Raw genomic sequence first — 12,440 nt, forward strand, 5'->3', positions numbered from 1 at the left:
CGCTGCTTTCAGTGGATACAGCTGAGAAACTGCAAGGCAATCTCATTGTGCGCCATGAACAATATGACCAATATATATGTTCTGCTAATAACAGGGTTATTTTGGAGATGATTTCATGTAAAATCAGGAGAAAAATACATTCTTGAACATGTGGTGAGACATAGTTACTAATTTGAAAATAAAGCCTGTTTGTATTTAGAATTATATATTCTGTTTTAGATGGAAAGAAACCAAAAACCTACAGTCATCTCATGGGTCTCCCAGTCAAGGCCAGCACAGGTATAGCACCAGCATCTGTAGCAACCACGCTTGCACTGCTATGCAGTGTCTTAGACCGTTCGACACTCAGCACTGTACAGCTTACCGGTCGGAAGTGGCCTACAGTACTACAGTAAGAGCAAAATAATCCTAACAAAATAAATAATAAGAATCTTAGTGTAACAACGGTTTTAGTAAGTAATACTGAAGTAATGCACAATTATCAGTTTCTATTTAGGTTTATGTCGCCCATTCATTGTCAATTAGAGACACGTAGGACCCAAAAGCATAATCAGTGCTCTAACTCCCCCTTGCGCTGGTCTGGAGCAATGAAGTGGTGACGCAGGGATCCGTACTAAACCACAAATTACCTCTAAGTCCCGCAGCATAATCGCAAAACTTTTAGTGGAGCAACCACTGTATGTGCAGGATCTACAGACAAAGACTACAAAAGGAAAACCACCATGTCACGGACACCGACGTCTTACTTCCAAACAAACTAAACACCTTCTTGTCTGCTTTGAGGACAATACAGTGCACCGACGCGGCCCGCTACCAAGGACTGTGGGCTCGCCTCTCGTGGCCAACGTGAGTAAGATATTTAAACGTGTAACCCTCGCAAGGCTGCTGCCCAGACATCATCCCTAGCCGCGTCCTCAGAGCATGCACAGACCAGCTGGCTGGTGTGTTTACAGAGATATCAATATCTCCCTATCCCAGCCTGTTGTCCCCACATCCTTCAAGATGGCCACCATTGTTCCTGTACCCAAGAAGGCAAAGGTAACTGAACTAAATGACTATCGCCCCGTAGCAGTCACTTCTGTCATCATGAAGTGCTTTGAGAGACTAGTCAAGGATCATATCACCTCCACCTTACCTGTCACCCTAGACCCACTTCAACTTGCTTACTGCCCCAATAGGTCCACAGACGATGCAATCGCCAAACACTGCACACTGCCCTATCCCATCTGGACAAGAGGATACCTATATAAGAATGCTGTTCATTGACTATAGCTCAGCATACAACACCATAGTACCCTCCAAGACCATCATCAAGCTCGATGCCCTGGGTCTCAACCCCGCCCTGTGCAATTGGGTCCTGGAATTCCTGACGGGCCGCCCCAAACTTCGCTGATCCTCAACACTGGGGCCCCACAAGGATGTGTGCTCAGCCCCCTCCTGTACTCCCTGTTCACCCATGACTGCCTGGCCATGCACGCCTACAACTCAATCATCAAGTTTGCAGACGACACAACAGTAGGCTTGATTACCAACAACAACGAGACAGCCTAAAGGAAGGAGATGAGGGCCCTCTGAGCTGTTTCCTTTGAAGATGTTTATACGATTTTGGTAATCCGACTGACTTGGAATCTTATTGTTGTGGTTATTTAGATACACGCACATCATTCAGACATTCGTGTTACTGTCGACATTTTAAAGTCTTCAGAAACATGCGTATTCTCCCTTCGGACGACGATAACYCTCTGACCTGAGTGGGCGGGTGCAGTGTCCAGATGCGCATTTCCAAGCGCTCTGATTGGTTGGGAATGGCAGGGCTATGATGGGTGAGGGATAATTAAGGTAGGATGAGCAGCCAAACTAACGAGACTTAAGGGAAACTGAAGGGACTGTGAGGGGAAGTTAAGTAGTGAGGAGAGGAGCAGGACGGCATTTTTTACTATTCTATTCTATTCTATTCTATCCTTCCATTTTAATTTACCTTGGGGATTATAAAAGTCATATTGAAATGAATTGGATGTTCTACTAATTATATCACTGATGAGCCAAGAGTCAATGAACTGAATGACCCGCTGTTTATAATGTGTCACTGCCTTCAATCACACCCATAGAGCATTGACATGCAATGTGACTTACTGTAAAGATTTTTAACAGATCATGCATCCTCAGGTAGTTAATTTATATAGAAGCTCCACACTGTTAACTTCGACACCTGGGGTGTGTTCAGTGAGGTGAAACGTTACGAATGTTTTAGATTGAAATGCAATACATAGAGTTGACACAATTCACCATTCCACATAACGGATAATCATATATGTTCGACACAAAGCATTTCTAACATCCAAACAGACCACTGTAGAAATACAAAGTTAATCTCCTGACCACATCCCCACCCCATCTGACCTGAGATAACCTACCCCCACTTCAGGCCCGCTGGACTCTGGGATGTTGTCGTGGACGTTGCGGTAGTAGCCCAGTCCTACAATAGTGAAGCGCACCAGGGCACCCATGTAGAGGGACAAGATGGGGATCAACATAGGTTCCAGACACTCCAAATGACTTTGAAGCAAGATGGCCACAAAGACAATCTGGAGGGAGAGATGGATAGAGAGAGAGAGAGGGAGGATGGCAGGAAGTGCAGAAAGAAGAGYCAGATCAAATGTTGGTGTGGGTGTAAGAGGGAGACAAAGAGAAAGGCGGACATGTTGACATGTCCTAACCAGAGAATCAGAACGACACATTCACTTTTGATCACCGTGCAACTTCTCACAGCCATCTCAAGTAGAAGGATCTGCTAATATAAGTCCTTCATTTTAAGTTGCAATGATAAAAGAATGATTTTTATACTTGAGGCACYCAGAGTCAAGCAAGTGCAAATAGTAAAAACAAATGCTACTAGATTGCATAATGCAGTACAACATTAACTGATGTCCATACTTCTCCCTATACTCTGCTTTGCTCCCTCCTGAATCACCATGACAATATGTATTTAAATGCAATTCATGAATAGACCCATTGATAACTGATTCTTACCTGAGCTATGACATCAGAGACGGAGGCACAGCCCACTAATAGGCTGTGTTTGTGCTTCAGTAGAATACCGGCATGTGTCCAGGCCTGACATAGAGGACAAACAMACCATGGATCATTTTTTGGATTCATCGTTATCTATTTCAATAGGGACAGATACAATTAATTTGATGCATTGCTATATACTGTAACAACAATGACAAACATTGTATTATTTACAACAAGTAGTCAACGAATAGCTGTAGGAGCCGAGATTCACTAAGTGGTCCACTAACAATGCAAGACAACTAGACTCTTTTCAAACTGGCTCATCGTAAGGCGCTTGCTTGCTTCAACACTTACTCAATTTATAGTCAGCTAAAAACACTCAAAACATGTTGTTTGAATTTAGGCTAAGTGAGGGTAAGTCATTTCCACAAAGGGCCTGCGTTTTACATGTAGCTCCTATTTTGTGTGTGTGCTTGGTTTACCTTTAATGGTCCAATGCAGCTGTTTTTATCGCAATATCAAATCATTTCTGGGTAACAATAAAGTACCTTACTGTGATTGTTTTCCATTAAAATGAGCAATTTCTCAAMGAATTAGGACTGTCTGGGAGCGGTAATGTCACCAGGCAGGCCAAAACTCCATCCCACAAAAAGGTGTTCCTAATGTTCTGTACACTCAGTGTATATAAAACACTGAGTGGGCCTTTAACAATGGAAAATTATTTATTTGTATGATGTGCCTTTCTGACTGTATATTTTTTCTATAATATAAAACAGCACAGCCACAAACAAAGCAATGCATATAAATAACAAAACAGGAACAAATTAACCAATTTGCAAAAACATTTTCTCTCTTGCTTCAGAGGATGTGCTTGGATTTTGTTGCCTGTGTTCTTTAAGTGTGGCATTCTATTTTTAATATTCACAAATACAGTAAGTAAACTGTTACTGTGTTTCACGTAATGTCCAAAATACATCAAATATTTCCCGCCCGTTACATTTTTTCCCACAATGCAATATAATTTATGTAATCTACTGTATTCAGTTTATACAGTATGTTACTTTTGATTAAACAGTAATACTGTGACATTTACAAAAACATTTTTTACAGGATAGCACACAAACCAGAATGCTTCATCCAGGGTTAAAAAAAACAACAGTAATATACTCACAAACTGTTAGTAAATAACTAATACTACTGGGAAAGATAGGAAATAACAGTACACGTAATCCTACACCAACAATGCTGTTAGATACACTACACCAGAAACACTACACATACTATACAATGTAAAACAGATGTGCTAATTAAAAGCAGAAGTGGTTTTAAGATATATTGTATATATATGGCATATTTTGTCTAGGTAGCACGTTCTCAGTGATAGTTCAGAATGTCAAACAAAACACCACCTCTGTCAAGCACTTCCCAAGCCAGAGACTAAACGAGTAGGGTGAAGTTGCCCCTGGCCGCTGATCRTGGGTCAGTTTAGCATTTCACCCACTAATGATTAAGATTAGGATTGGGAGAAGGAAAGGTCTTCCTAGATCTGTACTTCGGGGAAACCCCAGAGCATTCTGAGTAATAGGTCATAATGTCAGAACACCGCCTCTCTGTCAAGCATTTCCCAAGCTAAAAGGGAACTAGAATCCAGCGGGCAGCAGGCTGCAACTCACCATGGCATCGAGTAGCGGGAACACTGCCAAGTAGAGGAAAGCCCGCCTGGTCTTGTTTCCGACAGAATCGTCCACATGATGGAGCTTATTMATGATGTAGTAGCCCAARTCTGTGTAGGCTAATGGGACAAGGAAATTGAGATAAACATCAGAGCACTTCAGGGGCTACAGTCATTAACGGACCGATGATTTTTCGTCACTAGGGGAATAAAAAGGTTCTCCAGGAATGGTTTGCAGTCAGCTGGAAACAGGTTATTCAGGAATGTGCAACATAGTGAGCGTTGCAGATATACACTAAGAAAAGAGGGTTCCTCAAGGTTTCTTAGGGAAGGGTCATGGTTCTATATGGAACCATAATGACTCAAGTAACAGTTTGCTTGGTGTAAGGGAATTGGGCATTCTATGGTTATGTGCTTTACCGTATTTCCTCAGAACAGGATGGTAATAATGATACATAGCACTTCAAACTGAGATCGAGCACTTTAACTGATATACAATATAAATGACATACAAGGACCATGGTTAAAAACTTGTTTTTAACTTGAATCGTTATCAATTCCGCAAAGCAGGGCACCACTGTTGAATCATTAAGAGAAAATGTGACTTACTATAAGTGACCCCGCATATAACACACTTTCTGCCCAGTCAGTTCTTGTGAGTATGACTAAGATAGAGGCAAAAGGCCAAATCATGCAACTCAAGGCACTATTCTGCCCACTTTATCAACCTACAATGACAGCTATTTTGAGGAAACAATCACTTATATCTATTTGTTCACAAGAGTTAAGATAATTTGGTTTATTTTAAGGGCTTTACTTTCTTGAGCCTGTAGTTATGTCAGATATAGGTGTCTGTTTTGCCAGAGTCTGGTCTAGTGGTAGCACTGCAGACGGAACCACTTACAGTATAGGCTACACCCTTGGCCACGGCAGTTTGAGCCCTGCCTGTGCCAGTTTCCTGTCTGTTGCCTTCTTCTTTCTGCTACCACCCTCTCRACTTTCCCACTGTTCTTTAAATGCAGAACATAAATATTTGATATTTTTTAAAGGGACTGAACCAAAAAAGCTACGGCCTATGTGSCARCAATATGAGTCAGAAACATTTATTCTAGTGTCAGAAATGACTACAAGGTGTAAATAGGATAATTTGAGTCATAAAGTCATTTTCCTAACTGAGATAATGAGAAATATGAGTATGTCCAGTGTTGCCAACTTAGTGACTTTGTCGCTATATTTAGCGAGTATTCAGACCCTTCTAGCGACACTTAAAAAAAAAAAAGAAACGACAAGTAACAAATCTAGCGACTTTTTCTGGTGTTATTGGAGACTTTTGAAGACTCTTACTATTCTCAACGAGCAGCGGGGCCTGCCGTGGGCCCCACCACGTCCCAAAGCACTCACAGGCGGCCCAGTCCTCGCACAGCAAAAGCTGCAGTCAGAGCAGGAGATGTTCACCRCTCRGCGTCCAGACTGCAAATGAATCGCGCATGCGGGAAGCCGTCGCTGGCTGATCCCGCCCTGGRTTACATTCAGGGCSAGATGTAAATGTAAAAAACMAAACTAAAAAACMAAACWAAAAAATACAATAAAAAACTAAGTAACTCTGCCAGTGTCTCTTTTGAGTCACTTTTGCCGGTCCCAAGCCCGGATAAAGGAGGAGGGTTGGAATTGTGACATAAAAAAACAAGAATCGACAGAAGAAAGTTCATTTGTAGTTCTAAACATARTTAGGGTGTTTTTCACTCCCTTTTTGTCATTTCCACGATGTTATTCCTCTCTCCTACAGCGTCCATCACAATTACATGCACATGGCCAATTWCGCAAATTTGGTGATGACGTCATTTAGCGACTTCTAGCGACTTTTAGGACAGCCAATAGCTACTTTCCTTACTGAGYAGTTGGCAACACTGTATGTCACGGAATGAAGGATACGCCACCGTTTTTGTGAGGGGTTCGGTATGGATTACTTACGTGCTTACTTTGACCTATGATGGTCAATTGCCCACAGACAACACGGTGTATTAATGCCCCCTGGTCAGAACCATGTGGATCATGTTGTAAAGACTACAGCAGCAGTATTGGGGTGCAACGCACATTCCACTGTGTAAATACGAGTAKAAATAGCCATTCATAAAGTTGTTCAATAATCTTTGGCAGATGGCCAGGATACAGATGAGTCTACATCTGACGCTAGCTACTACMTCTGCGMGCTGTCAACCAGCAAAACTGAGACTGGTGTGTTGTTAATGAGTACGTTTTGGTTATAGCTAGCTAGTTAGCTACATTATTTGATKATGCTAGTGAGACAGGCAAGCTATGATACTGTGATGTAACTCGCTAAWTATATAGCCTCTCCCTAATGTGTAATGTGATGTGTCAGAGAGAAAAAGACTTGCATAGCTAATGTTACACCTGACGACAGTTTTGATAGGATGCAATGTTAGCCAGCTTGCTATCGATAATGTTTAAACTCGAACTGGCTAGCTAACGTTAGCTAGCTATCTTAAATAATCAACCAAACCTGATGACATGTTTGATTCATGTAGCCAGCTTGTTTTCAATAATGTTTAAACTCGAACTGGCTAGGTAAGATCCCTGCTAGCTAACTACCTCAAATACTTTAACTTGCAATGAAAATGACTTTCTGACTAAATTAGAAACTTGTAATATCTGAAAATGTAGCTATACTCTTACCCGTATACATGGATTAACGCTTCACGGCAATGTGTCTTGTCCATTTGGCCCATTGCTGTGTCAAGTCACTCCGGTTCACACTGACTGTGTGCAGAAAGTAGTCCATCACAACTTTTCCCCACTGATATTTGTTGATTGCGCCTGCTAAATTCAGTGCAGCAATGTAGTTGAGAGCAGGTGTTGATTGGGAGAGCTAAGACAACAACGGGTGAGACAACGCGTAAACAGCTAAGACAATAACAACGGGTAAATGGCGATGAATGGGCAGAGAGGGTCAGTTAGCTACACACAGGGCCTGATAAACAAAATGAAGTACCATGTTAATGAACAGTCCAGCAGGCATCAGCTGTGTAGCCGAGTGATCATAGGGTCCAAAGAGCAGCAATAAATGAAACAGGGAGCCGTTCAGTAGTCGATTACTAAGCTAGGCGAGCGGGAGACACGGCGTTCAGGAAGCTAGCGGGCCGGGGCTAGCAGATGGATCATCACCAACATCCACGACGCAGAGGCCGGTTGAGAGCACATCGGCCGAATTACGTCAGCAGACCAGTCATGATGGATCGGCGGGGCTCCGTGTCGACAAAGGGTCCAGGCCAATTAGAAAGAGAGGTATTGCAGTTGGTGTACTTAGTTTGCTAGCCAGGAGATGGGCCTAGCTCGAGGCTAACTGGTGCATGCTTTTGGACAAGGGCGTTAGCCACAGTAGCCACTCGGTAGCAGCTAGCTAGCTGCGAAGATCRGGTGTAATGGTCCAGAGCTTGCGGCAGGAATCCGATGATGTAGTGGGAAAAAAGCAGTCCGATATGCTCAGGGCTGATATCGCACTGTGCAGACGGGCAGGTATTTTCCGGGCTATCCGGGCTAAAGCGGCTGGTGTCCGAGCTAAAGGTAAAGACCYCTAGCAGCGGCTAACAATGACAAATAGCTAGTAGCTAATTAGCTGGCTAGCTTCTGATGGCTGGCCTTTGATGGAGGTTCCAGTTAAAGGTCTAAAAAATAGCAGACCCGTACCACATTGGGTGAGGTGGATTGCAGGTATATTTAATTCGACAAAATGGAAAAAAGAGATTGAAATATAATGAAATGTATACAAAAAAAATGAAAAACACGAAAACAAACACGTCTTACTGCTGCTCCATTTTGGAAAGTAGGCCAAGGACTATTGTAGGCTACTACTMAAACCACTTTTACTCTRGAAATCTTTTGTTGTTTACTACATACACTACCTTACTCACTCTGTTTCGTACATAGCCTCACATGAAAATCCTTAGAGATGGGTGGGGCTAAGGCTTAAGAGGGTGTGAAGGATACTGAATGGGTGTAGACAAAGAAGAGCTCTCCAGTAGGTGTGCCAAAARATTCAATGGACATTTTCTCTAATATGGGGTTACAAGTTTAGTTGGTGCTAGCCGGGAACATCAGTGTTGTTTAAAAAAATAAACTGCTGAGAGCTCAATGTTAAAATTACATTAGAATTAGAGGCACCTTTTTCTGTTAATGTTTTCATTTTGTMATTGCAAATGGCATTTAGTTACACGTCCCCTTTCCATGAGAAGAAACACAAATAATATTGTCACATGGAAAGAATCTCGATGTAAACATGGTGTACATTCATATCATGCTCTGCTCACACGGTTCCTTGGTGGAGTGTTTATAACCAGAGTTTGTGGAGGAAAAGTACAACCTATGACACATCTGGTCTCGTTCCTATTAAAATGTGTTCAGTCTTATCATTGGGGAAACATTCTTTCACATAATGGAGACTCTAGAAAGAAGCTTGATGAGTACTGTCTGGAGCATTTGCAACAGTGTTTCTTTCATTGTGAAGRTCTGCCAACATTGGTAATGCAGAGAGAAAAGTAGTTTAACACCAGAGTGGCTAAAGCAGTCATTTGGACTGCTCATGAATGTATTTATTTGATTACTCTGCCATTTTTTAAGTCATACCCCCCTCCGTCCTTGACTTCTCTTAAATAAGTCTATATAGCACAACATCGTTGTTAGAATCTTAATATCACAAACAGAACTGTAGTTATAACCAGTTTAAGGAGGGCATGCCATTTAAAAAAAAAAAAAAAATCCCGTTGCCCCTCCTTCTCTTATCAGTCTACTCTGGCCTACTTGGAGTACAGAGTGAGAGCGTGCGTAATTTACAAAATCGGAATAAAAATGACTCAGATGGTGGGGAAGAAATGAATCATGACATTTCTGATTTTGAGACCCAGCCTACTCCTCCGAGGCCTATTGAYCAAAAAAGCCCACTGGGCGACCACCAAATGAAACAGTGCACAGCAAATTGGCCAGTGTTGATTATTCAGTCTAACATTTCTAGTGGTGATTCAGGAGTTAAATTCACTATGTAAGGGTGAAAGTAACACTCAGTGGTGTAAAATAACCCACAGTATTGGTGTTAATAACCAGAGTTATTGTTTAACACTTTGAAGAGTAAAACAGTCTCATCAAAAACACATCCATCATTAGCATGTTTCCCAGCATTTGGACCGTAGGTAGATTTTTTTTAGGATTGTTTTTAATATGTGTTTTTGCATGTACATTGATTGATAGATTAATCTTATGCTACACAATTTTGTAAACTCATCCAATCAGTGAATTAGATTCATTGCACCCGTTACTGAAATGGTTGTTCCAGGTTAAATGGTTTAGGTAGCCTTCATATAAACTTTCCTGACCCTGACAGTCATTCTGAATGCATGTTGCGGGTGAATAAAGAATCCAACTGTTGGATATCTTAACTCTGGCTGGATTCCAATAGGAATTACACATCACTTTCCAAGCCAGCATAATGTGACTTGCAGGCCTGATGTGGCCTGTAAACCAGGAGTTTCCTAACACCGCTGTGTTAGGATGAAACTAGGCCATCAAAGTAAGGCCTTAAGATATACACTATATATACAAAACTCAAATTAGTGGATTTGGCTATTTCAGCGACACCTGTTGCTGACAGGTATATAAAATCGAGCACACAGCCATGCAATCTCCATAGCCAAACATGGCTTTACTGAGGAGCTCAATGACTTTCAATGTGGCACCGTCATAGGATGCCACCTTTCCAACAAGTCAGTTTGTCAATTTTCTGCCCAGCTAGAGCTGCCCCGGTCAACTGTATGTACTGTTATTGTGAAGTGGAAACGTKTAGGAGCAACGACGGCTCAGCCGCTAAGTGGTAGGCCACACAAGCTCACAGAACGGGACCGCCGAGTGCTGAAGTGCATAAAAATGGTCTGTCCTCGGTTGCAACACTCACTAACGAGTTTCAAACTGCCTCTGGCAGCAACTTCAGCACAAGAACTGTTCGCCGGGAGCTTCATGAAATGGGTTTCCATGGCCGAGCAGCCGCACACAAGCCAAAGATCACCATGCGCAATGCCAAGCGTTGGCTGTCGTGGTGTAAAGTTTGCCTCCATTGTACTCTAGAGCAGTGGAAACGCGTTCTCTGGAGTGATGAATATCGCTTCACTATCTGGCAGTCCGACGGATGAAAATGGGTTCGGCGGATGCCAGGAGAACGCTACCTGCCCCAATGCATAGTGCCAACTGTAAAGTTTGGTGCAAGGTCCATACAGAAATGGTTTGTTGAGATCGGTGTGGAAGAACTTGGCTGGCCTGCACAAAGCCTTGACCTCAACCCCATCGAACACCTTTGGGATGAATAGGAAGGCCGACTGCAAGCCCGGCCTAATCGCTCAAAATCAGTGCCCGACCTCACTAATGCTCTTGTGGCTGAATGGAAGCAAGTCCCCGCAGCAATGTTCCAACATCTATTGGAAAGCCTTCCCAGTAGAGTGCAGGCTGTTATAGCAGCCTTAGGAATGAGATGTTCGACGAGCAGGTGTCCACATACTTTTGGTCATATAGTGTATGTATTATCATAGTTTCATTTAAATGTTAGCTTTCACCTAGGCACTCACTTGGTGAWAGCCACATGCTTTTAAAATGAAAGAATTAAATCAAATTGTCTTTGTCACTAACAAATATAGTCACGGGTGGTAACTCTACAATTCACTGGAAAAGAAGAGACACCGTGGGAAATTAGCTAATTAGGCTTTACACCATACAGTGTTAAAACAACTCTCAAACATGATTTACTGTAACACTACAGAAAACCCGAGAAAGTGTAACAGTGTTAGCACTAAACAAAGTGAGTCCAGTTTACTCTAAATCAAGTATCATGTTTTACACTGTAGGTGTGGAGCATTACTCTACAARAGAGCTACGKTAACACCACAATCATGTTCATTTYAACATTTTAAGAATTGCATAGAGAACACTGCAACAGAGTTAAATCTTTAAGACTTTCAAAAGTGTTATTTTAACACCAGTTCAGTTGGACTCATATGTTCACTGAAATGAGTGTGCATTTAACACTTTCAGAGTTAAATGTACACCATTGATTTTGCTGTGTGAAACAGGAGCAAGGAAGGGACAGCATGGTTTGATCAAACAAGCCGGTGACAATGCTACGGGCCGACTATCAGCACACTTTGCACAATTTGCACTTNGTGTCCCAAAACTTTTGGGAATTAGTGCTGCAGGATGCAAATTTCTGTTTGAAAAAGCTAGCCTTTGCTTTCCTAACTGACTGTGTGTATTGGTTCCTGACTTCCCTGAAAAGTTGCATATCGCGGGGACATTCGAAGCTAGTGCAGTACGCCACAGGGTGTTTTTGTGCTGGTCAAGGGCAGTCAAGTCTGGAGTGAACCAAGGGCTATATCTGTTCTTAGTTCAACATTTTTTGAAAGGGGCATGCTTATTTAAGATGGTGAGGAAGGCAATTTTAAAGAACAACCATGCATCCTCTACTGACTGAATGAGGTCAATAACCTTACAGGATACCTGGGCCAGGTCGATTTGAAAGGCCTGCTCACAGAAGTGTTTTAGGGAGCGTTTGACAGTGATGAGGGGTGGTCGTTTGACCGCAGATCCATAACGGACGCAAGCAATGAGGCAGTGATCGCTGAGATCCTGGTTGAAAATAGAAGAGGTATATTTAGAGGGCAAGTTGGTCAGGATGATATCTATGAGGGTGCCCATGTTTACG

The 12,440-nt window shown here is 42.3% G+C and overlaps 1 protein-coding gene across 1 annotated transcript in view; it reads right to left on the reverse strand.

Moving 5' to 3' along the window:
• The window catches only part of ankhb (ANKH inorganic pyrophosphate transport regulator b), an 83,741-nt gene that overhangs the window by 34,184 nt on the left and 37,117 nt on the right, over nucleotides 1-12,440 (reverse strand). The window contains exons 3-5 of the mRNA XM_023978027.2: nucleotides 4,689-4,807; nucleotides 3,031-3,114; nucleotides 2,415-2,585 (exon numbers count right to left, since the gene is read on the reverse strand). Coding sequence (XP_023833795.1) covers nucleotides 2,415-2,585; nucleotides 3,031-3,114; nucleotides 4,689-4,807 — 374 coding nt within the window. The remainder of the gene's footprint in view (nucleotides 1-2,414; nucleotides 2,586-3,030; nucleotides 3,115-4,688; nucleotides 4,808-12,440) is intronic.

The sequence above is a fragment of the Salvelinus sp. IW2-2015 genome, linkage group LG32, assembly GCF_002910315.2.
Source record: "Salvelinus sp. IW2-2015 linkage group LG32, ASM291031v2, whole genome shotgun sequence".
Taxonomy (NCBI): Eukaryota; Metazoa; Chordata; class Actinopteri; order Salmoniformes; family Salmonidae; genus Salvelinus; species Salvelinus sp. IW2-2015.